The sequence below is a fragment of the Eubalaena glacialis genome, chromosome 10 (genome assembly GCF_028564815.1).
Source record: "Eubalaena glacialis isolate mEubGla1 chromosome 10, mEubGla1.1.hap2.+ XY, whole genome shotgun sequence".
Lineage (NCBI taxonomy): Eukaryota > Metazoa > Chordata > Mammalia > Artiodactyla > Balaenidae > Eubalaena > Eubalaena glacialis.
The window spans coordinates 117822329-117844053 of record NC_083725.1 but is presented as its reverse complement, the minus strand read 5'-3'; the positions used below and the strand labels follow the sequence as shown (position 1 = coordinate 117844053).

The 21725-nt window shown below is 45.8% G+C and overlaps 1 protein-coding gene across 14 annotated transcripts in view; it reads right to left on the bottom strand.

The window, feature by feature from the left end:
- Window positions 1–992: 992 nt before the first annotated feature.
- PPP6R3 (protein phosphatase 6 regulatory subunit 3) overlaps window positions 993–21725 on the bottom strand; it is a 128806-nt gene continuing 108073 nt past the window's right edge. For all 14 annotated transcript variants that reach the window (XM_061202195.1, XM_061202190.1, XM_061202192.1 and 11 more), the window contains 6 exons: window positions 19502–19623; window positions 15111–15264; window positions 13612–13718; window positions 12052–12202; window positions 6068–6184; window positions 993–3063 (listed from right to left, as the gene is read on the bottom strand). In XM_061202195.1, the coding sequence (XP_061058178.1) occupies window positions 3012–3063; window positions 6068–6184; window positions 12052–12202; window positions 13612–13718; window positions 15111–15264; window positions 19502–19623 (703 nt within the window). In that variant the 3' untranslated portion in view covers window positions 993–3011. The remainder of the gene's footprint in view (window positions 3064–6067; window positions 6185–12051; window positions 12203–13611; window positions 13719–15110; window positions 15265–19501; window positions 19624–21725) is intronic.

The following is a 21725-nucleotide window of genomic DNA, read 5'->3' as shown; positions in this document are numbered from 1 at the left end:
TCAAAGCCAGGATTTAGAAAGGCCAGTAGGTGACCTTAGGGGGTTGAGAAGTGAGGAGACAGCACATACTAACATCTATGAAGTGTTTACAGTAAGGCAAGAACTATTCTACGTGCTTTAAGTCCATGAACTTGTGGCTGTGGTTTCCCCATCAGACAGAAAAAGCAGCTGAGACAAAAAGAAGCTCTCCATCCTGGGTGGGTGGGGCGGCCTGTGAGTGAATGCCAGCCCCGGCCCGGAGTCCACGGCTCTGAGCGCTCAGCGGGGCCTGCGGCGTCCGGGGGCCCAGAGGTGTGTGCCCAGACTAGCACAGGGGGACGTGGTGACTAGCTGGCTCTGGGGGATTGATAACAACCAGGGGGACACTTGCTTATGCAAACAGACGGAGGAGGGAAAAGGAGCAGCTGTGACACAGCATCACATTCTAAGCACCACTATGGAACACCTGAGAAATTTTACCTCCAAAGTTACCTCCTGGGGTCGGATGCCAAAACCCCAGGCTGGGGAGGTGTTGTACACGGAGGACAGACACAGCACGAGCTCGCAGCAGATCCCCTGAGCAAAGTACACGGACCCCCTGCGCGGGGGGCTCTGGCTGCTCCCGCCGTCTGGGCAGGACCAGCCCCCGAGCCCGCGGACAGCAGGCTCGTCCCTGGGCGCAGCTGCTCAGTCTCCCCGGCGCAGGATCTGGTGCACGCAGCGCGAGAGCTGGCGTCAGGAAGCCCGACCCATCAAAAACCAATGGTGGTTCTCTCATTAAGGCCCCACACCCTGTCTAGTTATTAAAGCCCAAGCAAGGTACAAGAGAAGACTTCTAGAAACAAAGAATCAGGCTTTATTTTGTTGTTTTTTTTTAATACAGGTATGGTGTCGTAGACATCTGTTAGTCTCGCATTCAGTACGGCCAACCCACAGAAATGAAAGTAGAAACTCAAGTGAGCTTGTGCTCGCTCCTGCCCCCGGGGCTGGCACCCTCCCACCCCCAACAGCCTTTGTGCTGCCCACCCGTGCCCCCTCCCTGCCACGCGAGTCGAGCAGAACAAAACACCACCCCAAGGAGAAACCCTGAGTGCCCTTTCATCAGCAGTGGGTGGGATGAAATAAGACACCGTGTTTACCTTGGGTGGGATGGAGAAGCCCAGCAAATCCAGACGGTACGGGGGCAGCGCGTGCACCCCTGGAGCCAGGCCGGTGCCCGCAAAGCTCTCCACCAGGCGAGACAAGAGCGCGCCGTCCTTCCACAGTCCCCGAGGTCCGGGTCGCATCAGTCAGCGTCCTTGAGACAAGCGAAGGGCGCCCTGTCCTCTGGCAGTGCTAGAGTCCTGGGGAGAGCACCCGAGGGCAGTGTCTTCTGAGAGGAGCTCCCAACAGAAAGGGTCCCTGAGGAGGCGCGCGAAGGCCAGGCACAGCAGCCCTGCCGTCTGTCCCAGGGGCACGGCCGACTCCACTGTCCTTGAGGGCTAGGCCTGCCTCGGGAAACCTCATGAAGGGTTTCCACACCATTTACAATGGAAAAGTAAATCAGAAATAAGGCATTAGACATTTGATTTTTTTATTTCCATATGCAATGTAATGTTTAGGCACGCTGCTTGGGATGCTATTTCTAAAAAAATCGTTGGCCATTTTTCAGAATATCCTTTTGGTTTTAAATACTGGTCAGGAAAAACAAATGATGTAAAAATACGTGAATAATTTTCTATTACAGAAATGAAAAACTGATTTGCATCTAAAAGTGCAGGAGGTGAAGTAATTTAACCCTTTCACCAGACAATATGGCAATATACAATATATTGCTTCAGCTGTTTGAGAAGGCTGTGATGTATTTTTATACTGACATAGAAAATTATAAATTACATTGAATTAGTATCCATAATCACTATATATGTACACAAACCAGTTCTTAAAAAAAAGTACACTGGTTTAGAATTTACGAGTGAAAACCTCACAAGGTACAGTAAAACAATTAACATGCTTAGGTGCCGGATTTTGATTTCTAGTTTAAAAATACTAGCCTGTAAAATGAACGCACTCTAATTCCATTAGCAGCACGAGCATTTCCCCACTGACTTGCCTAATATGATTTAGGTATGTTAGATACGCAGATTGCTCTGAAACTTTCATTGGTGTTGCTTGTTAACAAGGTAAATTTTGGTGAATGGGTTAAAAGGCAGATGAACAACCAAAACAAAACAAAAAACAAAAACAAAAAAAAACCCAAACCACAAGCCATGTACACTCCAAATATTCTAGTGTTTCACCTGTAGGGATAATCAGTTCAAGCAAACAAGACTTTAACAGAACATATGGCTTTACAATAACATCAATTTATCAACTAAGTTGTAGCAATAAATACTTAATCTCTACCAATAGACTTACATTTTTTGATCCGCTTTAAACAATACAGAAAACAGTTACCAATCAAAAACTGGTTATAAAAAGAACACCAAGAATTTCTTATTCAAAATCACTTTTGTAGGTTAGAACAACCAAAATAACACTTAGAGGGCATCTCAATCCTACAACTCCTCGCCAACCTGGAAGAAAAATGAATTCAGAACTTTGTACAAGGTGAAAAATGTATGAAAACTGCCTAATACTTTGGTCACACTAATAATTGTCAAATAGTTATGTTTCAAATACAATAGATCTGTGTATTCACTTTTATAAAACTATTCTTACAGCCATTTTAACTATAGTATTACTACTATTATTACATGGGTGGCAAGATCTTATTTCACAGGCTACCCATTATTTAGAACAATACAATATAAACATACGCAAAAATTCTTGGTATTTGTCAATGTGCAATATTTGTACACTTCTGGGTTTCTCTGTACAACGTCTTAGACTCTAGAATATAAAGGTTGCTGGTCCTGATCCCTTGCAGAGTGCGTGCAGCAGCGGTGGCTCGGCGGGCCCCCGACGCAGCCCCGGACCCCGCACGGTGGCGCCTGCGGTCCCCGGTCAGCAGCAGCAGCAGCGGCGGCGGCAGCGGCAGCGGAGCTCGCTCATCATACGGGGCCGTTAACCGCCGCATCGCCCGGCATGCTCGACTGCTCAGTCCTGCGGGGTGAGACCAACTCCGTGTAGCTCCCCGAGGGTGGGGAGCGTTTATTTGAATATTGTCTGCGCAGCGCCTAGCACAAAGCCTGCACTCAGCAGTTACTTCATGAAATGCTTCTTAAATGAATTTTCCTAAAGCTCCAGAAAATCTAACTGAACAGCTCTAAGCTTCAGCTCCGGTGAACTAAGCACTTAGCAAGGGCTGCGGAGGAGCGGGGGCTCCGTGAGACCCACCACGCCTCAGCCCCTCAGAAGCACAGGGACAGACTGGTCAGTGGTCCCCGAACCTTCAGGAGCTATTTGCTCATCCCTCCTTCAAAACAGCTTTTTCTCTGTTCCGTACATTGCAATCCACATAAAATTTCACTTGATAAAAATAGGATTTTGCTACTGGGGGGTGGGGTGGGGGGGGACAAAAGTTTGTAAAAGGACCAACTTTGAGAACAAAGGTGTGCACTTTAACAAACGTGCTCCCCCGAAGCAAACATCAGGGGTGACGCTGCAGGGGGCGGGGGCGGGGGGAGAGGGGGATACGAAAGGAACAAAGTGGTGACAGGGTACCCAGGACCTTCCTGCCGAACTACAATGTGACCTACATCTTATGAACGAGACTTGGGAAAAGATGTTTAGAGCTGAAATTGGGAAGCACAAGTACTCTTGAACCGGCACTCCAACTTCACAGAGTGCTTCAGACCCCTGCTAATCCTAACAGAGACCCATGAAGTCAGCTCCACTCACACAGCAGACTCTACCTACATTCCATGGTGTCTCAATATATCACAGACACAGGCACTAGCATTCTGGAACCAGACGTAACCGGGCACATGCTCTGCCTTCGCCACTTACAAGCCGTGTCTTAACCTCTCTCACCTCAGTTTTCTCCCCCTGTAAAACTCCCCCCCCAAAGAAACGAGTATACAACGTATGCAAGGTGCCTGTTTGCACGCTGCTGGCACAGATACCGTACATACTTGATAAATACTGAAAAATAAAATTTTGTGGCAATGAAAAGCTTTACGTGCAACAGTGCACATCTGTCAACCTCAAAATTAATATTTGGCTGTGACAGGAACCATCTCGGTAAGATTGCATACAGAAAGTCCCAAATGGCTATCTTCATCGTCAACAGTACCGTAAACTGCTTTTAGAATGCAAATGTGACACATCAGAAAACCTACCTCTGTCCCCGCCAAGACAGCAGCTCAGATGCCCCAACTGCCCTACCTGAAGTGGGACTCCTATTCCTTCATCCAGCTTTATTTACTCTTCATGTCCCTATACATTATCTGTGGGGTCTGTTTTGCTACTGCTTTATCACCAGGCCTAAACCAGTGCCTGCTGCACTCACGTGTTGGACGGAGGAAGGACAGGCAGACAAGTGATGCCCCCTCTTCTCCCACTGGCTCTCCCCACCTTTTTCCTCCACTGCCTGAGTCCTGCAGATTGGGAGAGGCAGGGCTCCTCATCCCAGATGTTTCTCTGCACGAAGAGCAAGTGGGTCCCCCGAGGCAAACACTTCTGCACTCCGGAGCCCAGGAGCCGATCCCACAGGCAGGCTGTATCACTCATGTCAGAGAAACCAAGAACACGCTCCAGGAGCAACGACTCCAAAGTGGGACAGGCTAGATACCTTGTAGGCGGCTCTCCATACAAAGGAAATTTACAGGGAGACACTAGGGAGGTGACAAGGACTGCTTAGGTTATTACACCTACAGAGGACCTCTGAAAAAAACATACCAAACCCTAGGCAAAAGAGTGACTTGCCCAAACCGTTAGATGCACAGCTGGGGCTGGCTCCCCTGCAGCCGGAGTGCCATCCCGTCTCCTCCTCCCAAAGCCACCACTAGAGCCAGCACGCACAAGCAGTTCTTATAATTAATTTGTTTTATACACACACACAAGTTTTTAATTACAAAAGCAAACCCCTCATCCCAGCTGTAATTTCCATGAGTGAAACAAAAGCAGGGTTTGCTGCACTATGAACATACAGGTGTACTGACCAGTGAACAGAGAGTGCCCCCTGCTGGTTCCCACTGGTTACACTGCCCCTAAAATGCCTAGATTTGGGGGCGTCAGCTGAGAGGGAAAGTACTTCTCGGCAATGGCTTTAAAAGTTACTTTACTCCTTATGGAAGGAATATACAAAGTTGGATATATTTAATCAAAACAGTTCAGTCTGCGCAGCGCTGAGCGAAGGTCCTTGTGGTCCAAGGGCAAGTCCTCAACTTCCCACGCAAGCTCTGGAGCAACAGGAGGCCGCCCTTGCCCTGCCTGCGGGGCTGCACACAGCCCAGGGTGGCCCTTGGGGGCTGGGGCTCTGGCTGGGCCTGTCCCTCCAGACCACGGGCTCAGCCTAGGCAAAAGGTGACTAGACAGATAATGTCACATTTCAAATCCCTTGGCTCTGGTGGTGGGATTTTCACACTTCATCCGGACAAGATAAATATTTTGCAAAAACAAAACCAAAGAGGGACTCATCTGAGAGTTGAGAGTATTCAGCCACACATATGAAAGGGTGTCCAGGAAAGCCCTCCCGTGTGTCACATGGACACATCTGTGGGAACCGGGCACTAGGGAGCCGCTTGTGTGTGCCTGGCAGCTGGGTGACTATGGCGCTGAGGGAACCCAATCCTGGAAGGGCTCAGTATCAGCCTCAACCTGGTGCCTCATCAAGAAAAAAAAAGGGGTGGGGTGGGGTGGGGATATGCCAGCATGAGAGACCCCTCCAGCCCAAATAATTTCTCAAAGAGCCAGTGATGTTACTGAATCTCCAAAAACCAGTTAGTTTTCAGCTTCTGCAGTAGGAGATGAACTGTTACGTCTAAGTTCTCAGCTCAGTCACCCTGATTACCATACGGAACTGAGAAAATGCTTCTGTGCAAGTCACTGAACACCTGAGGACAACTGTTAACGACCCCCCACCGCCATACCAACCTCCCTCCCAGCTCCCAGGAGACAAAGCCAGAGCAGGGTCTAGGCAGGACGGCCGGAAGCAGGTAGTTACCTCTGCTCTGGGCTGCTGGGGGGCCGGGGGGCTGCAGACTTCCCCTCTGCCGTCTCCAGGCTCTCCTCCGCGTCTTTACAAGCAGCATCTTGAGAGGTAGACAGTTTTCCTTCCTCACTGCAGTGAAGAGCACGACACGCAGCGTTAGACGCCCGACGCGGCAGCACCGGGTGGGGGAGGAGGGCGCATGCAGATGGCTCTGGAGGTCATGGCGGCCATGGATCCGAGCCCCGGGGCTGAGCATGCTCGGGGGGATCACAGGGACCACAGACACGACTGGAAGACCATGGAAGGGGAGGATCACACACAAGCGGGAGCCGAAAGAGGGACGATGTAATGCAGCTGGTGTCTGGTAAAGAATGGTCCCACGTCACTGTACATACCGGTAGGATTTCAACACTCTGAAGCCAAGTGTGCAAAACAGAAAAAGAAATGTACAAGAGTTTCAGAATACTCCTATAAATGAGGTATTTGGGGGAATAATATGTCCACGACTGCACATAAGCAAAACTGCAGACTCGGTGAAGGTGTCAAATGAACCTGTTTGAAGGAATGAGTCTTTAGTTAAAGACTTCTGCCTTCAGGGCCAAGCCCCCCATCAGCTTGCTGGCTGGTGTCACGCGAGCAGGAGGCCGTGCAGCCTGAGCCAGGACGCATTTCTCCAGCTGTCTTCTGACAGTGCGTGAGAAGGACAAACCACGAAGGGAAAGAGAGCCAGGAACAGTGGCCAGAAAGGTAAAAACTGGTCCTGAGGGGTCAGAGAGAGGGCTTGGGGAAACGAAACATGAAAGGATGATTTTCCCCTTAGATGGCTCTTGCAGAGAAAGACAAGGAGCAAATGCTGTCAACTGTCTGTGGGCTGGGAATTTAGACTTCTGCCTATTTTGTGTCTGGCATTCCCATTTTGACACAATCCAAGACGGCACTAAATTGAGCTTTTAAGGGCAGCTAAAGGTTCCCTTTGGGACAGTCCATCATTCTTAGTGTGGGGTCCTGTCCCAGATTTGCTTATGAAAAACCTCACTTTAGGATGACTTCTCGGTGGCTTTCAGACGGGTCTGGCAATTTACAAGGAGGAAAGTGAACGGAAGTCTAGTTCATTACTCCTCCTAATTTATCCCCATTCTCCACTCCCTGCCCACCACAGCGACTATCTGATGTGTTCAATACATGTTACTTTCATTCTTGTACGTGTATTCTGAGACACATCACTGGCCTGGAACCGCACACCTCCCTGCATTTATCTCTGTACCAGCACAGTGTGGAGGGCCGTCTTTTCCTGCTGCTTGTGGCACAGCATCCCACGGTGCACACCTCCCGTTCTACCGCGTTCTCACAGTGACCGGTGCCTCTGTGCACAGGGCTGCAACGCTGCCACTGCCTGCTGGGGCCCCAGTGGACCCGCTGGGACACTTCTCAGGGCTCTACACCCAGGAGTGGAAAATGCTGGCCATCCTTCCAGCCAGCATGCCCACCAGCAGGGCGACAGGGTTCCTGTAGCCCCAGAGCCCCACCAATACTCAGCATTTCCCACCTTTCCAATTCCTGCCAGTCTTGCAAGAGGTGTCTGATAATGAATGAGTTTTGAGTATCTCTTCTTAGTTTTGCCCCTTTGGGTTTCCTTGTCTGTAAACTGCCTAATGATATTTTTTGCCCATTTTCTGATTTGGGTTTTCTACATCTTTTCCTTACTGGTTTGAATATTAAATGTTAATTTCTGACTGATTTAGAGCTGTAAGCTTTTCCCCCCTCAATTTGCCATCTGCCTCTTAATTTTGTCTACAATACTATATTAACCAGAAATTCTTAAATTTGATGTAATCCAATTCTATTCTTTGCATGAGGTTTATGCTTTTGGAGGTTGCTTTGTTCTGTTTTGAAAAAGAAGTCCTTTTCTGTCCACAGGGCAGGATACACTGCATTTTCTTCTAACTACCATGAAACTCTGGCCACATCACTTAACTCCAGTATCTCATTTTCATCATCTGGAAAGTGCGAGGATAGCCATGGTACTTATCTTATAGGGTCCTTGAAAGAAAGAAACGAGTTAACATGTGAGAAATATCTGGCACAGCGCCGGGCACACAGGAGGCGCTGCACGTGTGCTCTCACCCTTCGTGCTCAGGCTTCACTGGTTCCTTGGAGTGAGCCCGCCTCCACCACCTGCTACGCCATCCGCCTTGGGACTGAGCTCTCTCTCACCACAGTGGCCCCTTTAACTATCTGTGTGCTAATATCACACTGTTTTAAGTATTTTGACTTTGCAGCATGACCAGTACTGTCAGGGTAAGTCTCTTATTTAACCTTTCTATGGCTCTCTAAGCAATTTGGGAAACTTTTTATTCCACATGAATTTTAGAATATGTTTATCAAGCGTCTTAAAAATCCAACTGAAATTGTGACTGGGACTGCACTAAACTTACAGATTAATTTGGTGATGGTGGGTGTCTCTGCAGCACTGAGCTGTCCCATCTCGTTGTGATGGCCTTCACTTGTCCAGATCTTCTTCTGTGGCTTCTTTTATTAGCACTTTCGAGTTTTCTCTATAGATATCTGGGTTAAGATAATTCCTAAATAATTTATAGTTGGATGTATTTTGTGACTGGCACTTTCCTTTTTATTATATATTCAACCTAGTTGCTTATGACTGATGTAGAGAAAGGCTACTGATTTTTTAAATTGCTCTCTTGACTGGCAGCTTTGCTGAAATCTTACAAGTCTGCTACTGACCTAGTTGTAGTTGATCATTATCACCTGCAAATAATCAGTTTCGTCACTTCTCATCTCATCTTTACCTATACCTCTATTTATTTTTCCTTTCTTCTTAACACTCCCCAGGACTGCCTATACAGTGGGAGTGACAATGGGCATCCCTATTTGCTCCTTCCATTAAAGTTAATGCACCTAAAATTTCTTCATTAAGTATACTTTTTGGTGTAGTATTTTGGTATTTAGCTTTTACCAAGTTAAGGAAATTCACTTCTCTTCCTGCTTTGCTCAGTGTTTTAATCATATATAGCTTTTTAATCATATATGGCTTTTTCCAAAAGCTTCATCAAAAACATCAAATGACTTTCGTTCACTCTATTAATATGCAGTGAATTACACTGACAGATTTCCTGATGCCGAACCATCCTTGCAGTCCAGGGATAAACTCTAACTGATCATTATGAATTATTTTTAGTATACTGTCAGGTTCAGTTAGCAAATATTTTATATAGGATGTTTCCATTTAGTTTGCTTGTAAGTGACATAAGCTGATCATTTCCCGTAATTATCCTTATCTGGTTTTGGAATTAAGATTTCACTGCCTCATAAAAAGATCCAGGCAGCTTTTGCACTTTTTCTATTTTCTGTAACAATTTAGATAGGAATTAATAGATTAACATGCATGAAGGGACTTCCCTGGCGTTCAGGTGGTTAAGACTCTGCACTCCCACTGCAGGGGGCATGGGTTCCATCCCTGTTTGGGGAACTAAGACCCTGCATGCCTCATGGCACAGCCAAAACAAACAAACAAACAAACAAACAAAAATGCATGGAATAGCACTGAATCATTACTGTCACTGACACGAGGCTGAGGCTGACCCGTTCGTCTGCTCCTTGCTTTCCCTCCACCAATAATGGCTTGTTTGTATCCTTTGTCAACTTAAAAAAGTTATTATTAGATTGTGTCTCTTCCTTTGATATTAGGTTCTTCCTATATCCTGCTACTGCATGTTTCTTTGCTGGTTATGGCTTGTCTTCTCATTTTATTGTGTCTTTTGGAATACTAGAAATTAAATAAAGTCAAATTTATTAATCTTTCCCCTTATGGTTTGGCTTTTTTATGGTTAAGAAACCCTTTACCATAAAGCTGTAAGATACTCTCTTATGCTGTCTTCTGAAAGTTGTAGTTTTGCCTTTCATACTTATGTTGAGAGATTTAATTTTATTTTTCTCCAACATTGGATAATCACTATTTATTAGATCCTTCCTTCCTCACCAGCTTATGTCACCCTAACACCTAAGTGTAGGGGGTCTGTCTGTCTGTCTGTCTGTACAACTCTGTGCCTAGGTCACACGCATCACCTCAATAACAGTAAGTCTCGCTACCTAATACAGTGAAGGCCCCTCACTTTACTCTCTTTAACATGACCTTGGCTATTCTTGGCTCCCCTTGGTCTTCTCTGGGAATCTCACAATCTGCTTCTCCCTTTCATAAAAACTCCATTGGGATTTTGATGAGAAGTACGTTCATTTTACAGATTAATTTGTTAAGAAATGCCAAAGATATCGTCCCATTAGCAAACATGGTATATCTCCCTATTTATTTAGGCCTTTGTTTTTTTCAATCTTAGTTATAGACAAGGTTTAACTTTTCATTTAAAAAGGGGGAGGGACACATCTAAGACATCTTGTGTTGGCTTATAAGGTGCAATTGATTTGTGGGTGCATCCAGTAAACTTGTTAAACTTTCCTCATAATTCTAATATTTACCTATAGAATCCACTGGAATTTTTTATGTAGAAAATCATAACCTACGAACAAACAATAACCATTTTATCTCCTTCAAATCTGTTTTTATTTATGCTGCGTGTGCTAAGACCAGCAGCACAGTGCTGAAGAGAAGCAGTCACTGCGGGGTTCGCTGTCTGGGTCACGTCTTTGAAGGGACTATTTCTTCAAAATAATGCTTCACCGTTAAGAATAAAGTCTGCTGTAGACTTTCAGTAGACACTTTTATCAGTAGCTATTTTCTATTCCTAGGTTGCTAAATAGTCACAAACAACTTTAATTTTTATCAAATGCTTTTCTGTCTACCGAAGGTCCAAAGGGTTTTTATCCTTTTATCTGTGAATTACCTTCAATAATCTTTACAACGTTATAACATCCTTACATTCATGCGATACATCCTTGGTCATGACTTAAAAACACACTGCTGGATTTGGTTTGCTAGCTTTTAACTTTAAAGTGTTCTACATATAGACCCACACATGAAATTAACCTACGATTATTTTTTCTTTCATGCTTTGCTTGACTTCATGAGTTGGGAAGCATTACTTCTCGTGATCTGAAAGGGTCTGTGTAAGATGGAGACCAGAGCTCTAAGCACTGGTTTAGTTGCAGTCTGTAGGTTTTGATAGAACGTTTTCATTACTCTTTCAGTTTTAAGTTTTTCATTTTCATTATGATTCCTTGTTGACCCATGAGTTTAGAAGTGAGGCTAATTTCCAAATATGTTTTTTTAAAGCTATCATTTTGCTACTGAATTCTGCTGGCTGCATTATGTCTGGAGAAAATGATCTGTATAGTACCAAACCTTTGGCTTAGATGGTCCAAGCTTTGCAGCCTGCCTGTATCCAGTGCAATTCCTATCATGGTTAGAGATTGTCAGTTTTTTATACTCATGTATTTTGAATCCATCAGTGTTCTGAATCTACAGTCTTCTAAACACTATTAAAAGGGGAGGGGTGGGACTTCCCTGGTGGTCCAGTGGTAAAGAATCCTCCTTACAATGCAGGGGACGCAGATTCAATCCCTGGTCAGGGAACTAAGATCCCACGTGCTGCGGGGCAACTAAGCCCGCGTATCACAACTACTGAGCTCAACTAGAGGCCGCGTGCCGCAAACCACAGAGCCCGCGTGCCACAACTAGAGAGAGAAAACCCGCACGTCACAACTAGAGAGAGAAAACCCGCACGCCACAACTAGAGAGGAGCCCGCGTGCCTCAATGAAGACTCAACGCAGCCATAAACAAGTAAATAAATAATCTTTAAAGAAAACGAGGGGGGGGGGGCAACACTTAACGACCCAAACTCCATCTCTTTGTTAAGATTCAATGAATTTAACGGAGATATTAGAAAGATGTCAGGTTCATGTCTGAACCCACATTTGAATCAAATTAAAGCTGTTAATATCTGCGGTCTCTCTCCCCTCCGCCTCCCCCTCCCCCTCCCCCTCCAACAACCTGAAGCTGCCAGCACACTGTAGCCCTGGTTACCTTTTGAAGACCGCGGTTTCTGTCTTGGCATCCACAGTGAGGCTCAGAGTTTCCTTCACGCCGCCATTCATCACTGTCTCAGTTACCTTGTCTGTATTTTCTGCATCCTCCTCTCCATCAGAGCTGGCTTCCATGGCCACACTGCCTGGCGCTGAAAAGAACACACAGCTGAACGTCACGAACACCTGTGCAGACCCAGCCACCCAACGTTACCTCTACTGCTTGAAGAAGAAGAAAAGTGACATGATCTGCCTGTTGCTGCCTCTTGGCGATGCCCACAGGAGAGAAGCTGCATGGGTTCCCCGCAGCGTAGGACCAGTGAGTCCCCCCCAGTCTCCCCAGCTACCCGCACACCCAACTTTCTCCCAGCCAACTCTCCTGCCCCTCACGTTCTCCAGTTCCCAGCGCAGGACAGACAGGCGGTCGTATATTCTACAACCACAACCCACCAGAACCCAGTTCATGGTTTATCCATGTACCCTTCTCATTCATCCTTCTCCTCTCACTTGTCCCACACTTGGGTCCTATTCTTTTCCTTTTTTACAGTTACCTTTTTGTGGTTCCCTGTGGATTATTTCTTTGTTCTATAAGAGGGAGCCATGTGGTATACTGGTTATGAGTGTAGGCTCTGAAGTCAGACTTCCTGAATTCACACCCAGCCTTACCACCTTACCACTTACCAACCTCAGAGCCCGGGGCAAAGCACCCAACCTGTGCCTGAGTTTTCTTATCCACAAAATGGGGGTATACGAAGCCACCTGTAGAACTGCTGAGGGATAAATTAGGTCATCTATATAGAATGTTTACAAAATACTGATTTCTGGGTTTATTAATTTCCTGCCCCTTGGTTCCTGTGCCCTCTACCTGTACCCTCATTTCCTTTTCTAAGGACTGACTTCTCTGTTTCCTCCACATACTATCCACGCCCACTCCTCGCCCCTTCACTAACCTCCGCGCTCTCCCCCCACCTCCCACGCCCCTCATCAGGTTGAAACTAGTTCAGGGCCTATGCAAGGAACAAGTGCATGTTTTGAAAAAGACAGCCACTGGATACCCTTGACCATTTCATCTACTCACAAAGGTGGGAAGAAAATAAACCACCACAGAGCCTGAAATGTGCCCAGACATACACATATGCACCAAGAAAGCAAACTCCAAGGGACGAAAGAACTGGGTGCAAGATGGGCTTGGCGCACACATGACTAGTTCTGGTTTTATTCACCCTGGGTGCTGTAAGCTAGGCCATTCATCCTTTCTGGGCCTGTCTCCTTTCCTGTCTTGAGGGAACCGAGTGACTGGTAACTTAGACCCCTTACTGTTCTCGGATCAACATGCTGTGGTTCTGGCAAACATACACAACTTCTTGTCCTCAATAGCCCTGAGCACATCAGACCCACCATCTCATTTTCCTGGGTCCTTGGAGCCCCTGAACTTTTTAAAAAACCTGCTTTGTGGACAAAGACAACTTTTCCGATCTAGAAAACTCAGCATAAAGTTACAGTGTGAACAACCACCAAAGGAGCGGCCCACAGGCTGTGCCCCGGCGCTCTCTGCACCCACCTTCCGGCTGCACTGCCAGCGCAGCCACACTGGGCGCCAGAGGGCCCACTGGCTCCGTGCTGGTCTCCATTTCCACTGGAGAACTGCTCCTTAAAGAGTCTTTTGTACTTTTAGAAGAGAGAAAATTCAGAGGTTAGCAGAGGGAAACAGACCTCAGTTATCATTATTCCCCAAAAACCTTTGAACATCAGTTCCAATTCCACTGGGGAGACACAGTTGGTTATAGACTCCAATGAATGACACACAGATCTAAGCATGGACGGCGGCTTGGAGTAGCAGATGAGTGTGGGTGGGCCGATATTCTGCTAAGTCAGCAGGGCAGTCACACAGGGACTTCTCAGAGGTTTCTAGACAGTTTCAAAATGCCCCCAGCCCCTCATGGTCACATAATCACCAGGCTCCCAGGGCTGGGACAGCAGTGCGGACACTGTACGATATGAACTGTATCTACAGTGCCATTTTTACAAAAATCCTTATCACCTCAAGCCAAACTGCCTAGAGGGCCTGGCCCTCTTAATGATATTTAATGAGAAAACATGGCCTGTGCACAAGGGCTTGTAAAGGGAAGCGAGACGCTTCAACATTCTCAAGTAACCAGAAAAGCAAGAGCTGGAAACTTGATTGTCCTGCACTGGAAGAGTCAGTGAAATAATTCATCATATCCGGGAGATATTTTCCATAAATCTCACTTTTACCTCTGAATAACGGCTCACTGCTATTGTTAGAGGTGCTGTAAAGCCTCCTCTTTGGTTTGTCTGTAACGGTAAATGCTAGTTCATAACAGTTTGTCTTATCTTTTCCATTACCAGTGACTGTTTAAAAACATCACTGGTTAGGATGGGGAAAGCAACAAGATCTTTCAAATGGGGTGGTGGAGATTGATTGTTTTTCAGTAGATGAAATAAAACAACGTTAATCAAATCAAAGGAAGTCTAACAAGACATGAAATCCATGGTTAATACTCAAATGCTGACAATATTATTCAGGAAAACTACAAAATGATAGGTTGCTGTTACTGAGAATTACAATTAACAAGATTGACAGCCATACCTGTCACACCCCTTAATTTACAGCACTAGACCAGCTACAAGCGAAACACAAGTTCGCATTATCTATTAAATTCAAGATATATTCTGCATTCTTCTATAATATTCCACACTGAGGTGTCTGCCAGGAATTCTTTGGCTTCACCTCATTCCCAAGCCTGTCCTGGCACCTTCATCAGCACTGTGCTGACTGACTTCCTGGCCATATCTCCCCAGCCTACTTTGTTATGATCTACTCCTTTCCCAGTTCATCCTGGATGAAAGGAGGAGGAGGAGGACTGTTTTTCTTGTAACTCATAGCTGTGTCAATATCTCCCCCTGTTGATGTTCAATCTTGTTTAAGGCACTATATTCAACTTGGAAGAAAATCAAGGTGACAAACAGTGTCAACAACACCCATGGCATCCTCGGTTCTCGTGTGGAAAGCTTTAGAGAGCTGGCGCACACGCTCACCTCAGGGAAGACGCGAACTCGGAAAAAGAAGCCCAGCCTGTCTCCTTAGTCGGCACTGGCTCCTCTGTGCTCCAGACGTCAGAGCCCACAGAGTCTAAGGGAGCACCATGCGTTGTCTCCATGGGGACATCAAAGCTGGCAGACCAGCTGGGTGCTAAAAAGAGGGGAAGCATTTCATTTTGAGAACACCTCAGTAGTTTACTATAACAGAAGCATTTTTCAAAAACAGAGGTGCAATGATGAAAAGCCCGCAGTTGTGGGCCAAGGGCACTCTAATACACCGTGGGTAGAAGCAGACGTGGTACAGCCACTTGGAGGGCAATCTGGTGACATCTACCCTGTCATAAAACTGTGTGTTCCCTCTGATCCCTTGGCAATTCCTCGCTACGATTTTTTTCCAATAGAGATTATCACACAAGAAGACAAAGCCACACATAAAAGAACACGTCGATGTTAATTTCTTAATTTTGACAAATGTACCAAGGTTATATTAACATCGGGAGGAAGATGGGTGAAGGGTATACAGCCACTCCCTGACAATCTTTGCAACCTTTCTGTAAATCTAAAATTATTCCAAAATAAATAGTTCATTTTTTTTTTAAAGAAAAGCATGCTGGCTATTCAACTGCAGTAAACTGGAAACAACCTTAATGCTTCCCAGTCCACGCCCGGCCACGCTCCACACGCATGCCCTCCACGGCCGCCCTGCAGTCTACTGCCGTTAGCACAAACAGCAGCAAGGCTTCCTGTGACATAATAAGGAATATGTGTTTGGTCTCTGCCCACCCACCCCCCAAACCCTTGGAACCTCTGAAGTGACAGACGGGTGCTGATGAGATGACTGGCGGCTGGGGGCTCCTGGACAGCCTCAGGGTGGGGGCCGGCGAGGGGCAACCAGGTGGCGAGAGGGTTGGAACTTTCAGACCTACCCCACCACTCCTCCCCCAACCTTCCGGAAGGGCAGAGGGGCTGGAAGTCAAGTTAATCACTAATGATCAATGATTTAATCGATCATGCCCACTTAATGAGGTCCCCATGAAAACCCAAACTGCAGGACTTCAGAGCTTCCGGGTTGGCGACAGGGGGTGGCACATCACAAACTCCATGGGGATAGAAGCTCCTGTGCCTGGGGCACTTCTGGACCTTGTCCTATTTACGCCTTCATCTGGCTGTCCATTTGTATCCTTTAAAATATCCTTTGTAATAAACTGGTAATAGTAGGTAAAGTGCTTCTCTGAATTCTGTGAGCGGTTCTAGCAAATAATCAAACCCAAAGAGGTCACGGGAACTCCCTATTTATAGCCAGTTGGTCAGAAGTACCGGTCGGGATGGGGCAGCTATCCTGTGGGACTGAGCCCTTAACCTGTGCGGTCTGACTCTAAGCCCAGGTAGTCAGTGCCTGAACTGAGCTGTACAGGACGCTCAGCCGGTGTGGAGAAATGGTCTGTGTGGGAAACTCACACATTTGGTGTCAGAAGTGCAGTTTTGAGAGTAGAGAGGAGTTTTTTTCTTGCTGACCTTCTAGGTCCTGCAGGCACAGGAGTGCGTTCAGAGGTGGGAGTGGCGGGACTGCAGGGGCGCTGCTCCCTGTCTGTGCTGCTCCTCTCATGCTGCAGTTTGGGTCCAACCTGCCGGTCTCTGTTTAAAGGTCGACACCTGAGATGTGTCCCTTCAGATGAAATCAGGTCTGTTTGTTTGCTCTCATCGCACACCATGCTTTCCCTCACAGTACTCAATGCTGAATCCCCAAATCCTTGCTGGGACAAGCTGGGTGTGGGGACCACTGTTCTTTATCAGGGATGTTTTCTATCACAATTTGGAAGCTCCAGGCTGTAAGCAAGGAATGCTAGACTAGGGAATCTGCTAGCTATTTGGGGATTCTCCTCGAGACAAATGACCGAGAAGTACCTGTGTACAACGGAAGTGTACCAATTTTACAGATACACCACCTTACTGTGACTCTGGGCAAGTTATTTAACTCCCCTTAGCCTGGGTTTCCTCATTTGTTCCATTTGGACGAGACCATCTACTTAGTCCCGAGGGTTAAATGCGGGCCTGCTTCCTGCGCTGCACTGTGTGTGTGCAGCTGGGCTCCAATGGCACCGAGAAGGGATGATACCTCAACGTCTGAAAACCTCACCTGCAACCTTAGAAGGGTCAACCTGACAGGCATTTTTGCCTGCCACCATATGCAAAGTTCTAGACTCATTCCATCCAAGTCAAAGTTTCACTTCATAACTAAATTAGGCTACACAAAAATGACTTTCCTGTTGTTATCATTCTGGGATATTCTTTCCCAGATTAGCTCCCCAGAATTAGTCTGTCATTAAAAACTCAACAGTCCCAAAAACCACTGAAAGAAGCCAGAGATTGCTGGGGATGGCGGAGGCTCTCAAAGTCAGGGGGGTGAGGCAGCTCAGAGCCCTAGGAGAGGAGCATCCCCCCATTCCCCGGCCCCACCTCGACCTCTGTGGGCCTGTCAGTGCAAAGGAAGCCCTTCCCAAGGAGCAGAGTCAGAAGGGCTGAGACCTGTAAGGCCGCATGCCATCGAGGAAGGGTGAATGGGACCTTCATCCGGGATGCTCCCCCTCCGTCTCTCCCTGTCCCCACACCCAGCTCCAGCGTCACCATGACAGTGGCAGTGAGTCATACCAAGTGTGTGGTCTCTCTCCAAGTCACTTATCACCCACCCAGTGACCTCAAAGAACCACAGACTCTGAAATATTACTCAGCCTTAAAAAAGAAGAAAATCCTGCCATACGCTCCAACATGGATGACCCTGGAGGGCATCATGCTAAGGGAAATACACCAGTCACAGAAGGACAAATACTCTGTGACTCCACTTAGATGAGGTCCCTAGAGGAGGCAAATTCACAGAGACAGAAGGTAGAATGGCTGCCAGGGGCTGGGGCAGGGGGAATGGGGAGTGGTTGTTTAATGGGTACAGCTTCAGCCTTGCAAGACAAAAAAGTTCTAGAGGATCTACTGCACAATAATGTGAATACATTTAACACTACTGAACCGTTCACGTGAACACACACACATTCTAGAGCTAAAAGATCAGGGCCTCCAGCCTGTCCCTTTCTCCCTGCCGCCTGGCCCCTGTCCTGATCAGCCCTCGCCATTTCTCACATGTAATGGTGAGTCTCTTACTGGTTTTCCTGTCTCCAGTGTGCGCTTTCTAATCCAGCTCTCACGCTGCTGCCCACAGTGATCATCTCCAAACAGATCAAATACTGTAATTCTTAGTAAAACCCTCAGGAGGAGGATTACAGCCTCCAGGATAAAATTCTCCCTCTGGCCTCTGGCCTCACCTCCACCACCTCACCCTTTTCTTGAGCTATATTAAACAGCTCTGCACCTTCATGTGAGTTGCCTTCTGTGCAAACTGACTGATCCCTACTTGTCCTTATTATGCATCCCATTCTCTGGGAGGTCTCTGCAGACGCCTGGGGTGAGCCGGGCCCCCCCTGAGCTCCCCTGGCCCGCCATCCTCATCACACTGGACGGTAAACCTCTCCATTTTGTCAGTAGGCTCTAAGCTCCTGGCACACAGGAGGAACCTGATAAAGGTGTGCTGATTTGAACTGTATCACGTCCTTGTGAAGAAGGTGAGCTGGGAAAGGAGTGAGAGGACACAGGATCTGTACTTCCTCTCTGGCTCTCCGTTTTCGGATCTGTAACACGTGGGATTTGCTGGATTACTGCCAAACTCTGAGGTTATGAGGAGGTTGAACCTGACCTCCAGAGCTGGGTTTCAGCCTCTGGAACTGAGTCATAAAGGCCTTCCTGGATAACAGGAAGCCCTTTCAGCCTTGAGGAAAGCTCCAGTAGCAACCCGCATGGCTCTTTCACAAAAAAATTTGTCTGAACTCTTAGAAGTTAACAGTATTTTTAGAAGGCCAGCTAACACAAGTCTTCTTAGCAAGTAGCAAAACATAAATAAGCACTTAGCTGGACAAGTTTTAGGATTACAGGATTCATAAATAAACCGTGAGGAACCCATTTAAAACTGTTCGAGCTTTAAGGTGTTTCCTCTGGTTTAAGTGCACTCCTGATTCTACAGATCAGTCTTTCCTCATCTTTCCAGAATCTACTGTCTTTCCCCTTTTGCTTTGGTACCCAGTCTCTGTAGCCAGAGGATGGACCTACCAGTGTGCTCTGTCCTCTAGCCAGACTCACACAGAGGGTTTCCAAACCGTAAAGAGATGCTCTCCCATCAAAGGTGTAACTTGCTCCTTCCCTTGGGCCCGGCCCTTGAGACTTAAACCTTCAAGGGGACTCAAATGACAACATGTGCTTCAACTTAACTATTCCTTCAGAAGACATCTCAGATACTGTAGGCTATCTCCAACACACGGCGGCTGATACGGAAGAAGAAGGCAACTTACGCTCATTCAGGTCTACCTCCATTTTATCCTCTGCGCTGGCACTGCTGGACTCACACACGTCTTGTTTCGCTCCATCTTCCTCTTCAGAGTCTGTACTCTCCTCACTGTCTGTGCTCCCCGAGCTAAGAAAAAACGGACCAAAATATTTAATGCTGCCTGTCGGCCACCAACTAAATCCAAAGAATTCAAAAGTCCTCCAACAACAAAAAGATCGTACTGCACTTCACCTGGATCCAATCTGCCCGTCATTCTGTTAAGACTGATCCTACTCTGGGTCACCAGCTGCTCTACCACTTGGGCTTTGCTTGAAAACACAGATCATAATCTAAACCAACTGCCTTGTTTGGAGGGTGTGTGGAGGTGTCCCCTGGTGGCGTGAATCTGCATTTCCCTAATGACCAAGGATGCTGAGCTTCTTCTCAAGTGCTCATCTTCTTTTCTCAAGTGTTCTTTTCACATCTTTAGCCTATTTTAAAAATTGGGCTGTCTTTTTTATTACTATAGTTACGAGAGTTCTTTATATGCTCTACACAGAAGTCCTTTATCAGATATATGATTTGCAAATGTTTTCTCTTAGTGTATGCTTTGTCTTTTCATTCTCTTAATATTAAGTGTCTTTTGAAGAATAGAAGTGTTTAATTTTGATAAAGTTTAACTTATCAAAATTTTCTTTCATGTATAGCACTTTTGGTGTTGTATCTTAGAAATCTTTGCCTAACCCAAGGTCACAAAGATTTTCCAGTATTAAGTTTTCTGGTTTTATGTCTTACATTTAGGCCTAAGATCCATTTTGGGTTAATGTGTATATACAGTAAGAGGTATGGACTAAGTTCATTTTTTTACATACAGATGTCCAACTGCTCCAGCACTATGTCTTCAAAAGACTATCCTTTTTCCACTGATCTGCTTTTGTATCTCCACCATAAATCAGATGTCTACATATGTGTGTAGGTCTACTTATGGGCTCTCTATTCTGTCCCCCTGATCTATTCCCTGTCTTAATTACTGTACCTTGAAGTTAGGTAGTGTTAATACTCTAATGCTGTTCTTAATGAAAGTTGTTTTGGTTATTCTAGGTCCTTTGCATTTTCATATGAATTTAAAAATCAACTTGTCAATAGCTACCAAGAAAACCTGTTATGATTTTGTTTGGGATTGCACTGAATCTAGATCAATCTGGGGAGAACTGGCATCTTAACAATATTAAGTCTTCCAATTCTTAAACATTTATCAAGTCTTGATTTCTCTCAGCTGTTCTATAATTTTCAGTGTATGGGCCTTGCACATCTTTTGTCAGATTTACCTCTATATATTTAATATTTTGATGCTACTATGAATAGTACTGTTTAGTAATTTTAATTCTAACTGTTGGCTGCAGTATGTAGAAATACAATTATATTGATCCAAGATTGTGCAATCTTGCTAAACCCACTTAATTGTTCTAGTAGTCTTTTCGTAGATTACAACACATTTTCTACATAGATAGTAACATTGTCTATGAACAAAGGTAATTTTACCTTTTCCTTTCCAATCTAGAAACCATTTATTTCTTTTTCTTGACTTACTGCACTGGCTAGAACCTCCAGCACAATATTGAAAAGCAGTGGTAAGAACAGATATCCTTGTTTTGTTCCTGATCTTGGGGGGAAATCATTCAGTCTTTTACCATTAAGTATGATGCTAACTGTAGGTTGACTGGAGAAGCTTTAAACAAGTTGAAGAAATTCTCTGCTATCTCTAGTTTGCTGAGCATTCCTATCAGGAATAGATGTTGGATTCAGCCACATGCCTTCTGACTGATTTCCAAATGTTAAACCAACTCTGCATTGCTGGAATAAACCTTGCATGGTCATGACGTATCGTTGCATTTATTTGCTAAAATTTTTAAAGGAGTTTCTGTACCTATGTTCATGAGAATAACAGGTCACTTTTCTTTTCATATCATGTAATGCAATGCCAGCTTTTGGTATCAAGTTACAATGATGTGGCTTCACAGGATGAGATGCGTACTATTCCCTCCTTTTCAATTTTCTGGAAGCTTTTGTATAAACTGGTGTAATTTCTTCCTGAAATGTCTGGCAGAATTCACCAAGGAGAAACCACCTGGACCTTGAGTTTTTTTGTGTGTATGTGGGAAGTTTTGTATTAAAAATTCAACTTCTTTGATATAGGACAATTCGGGTTATCGTTTTTTCTTGAGATTTGGTAGTCTGTGTCTTTCAAA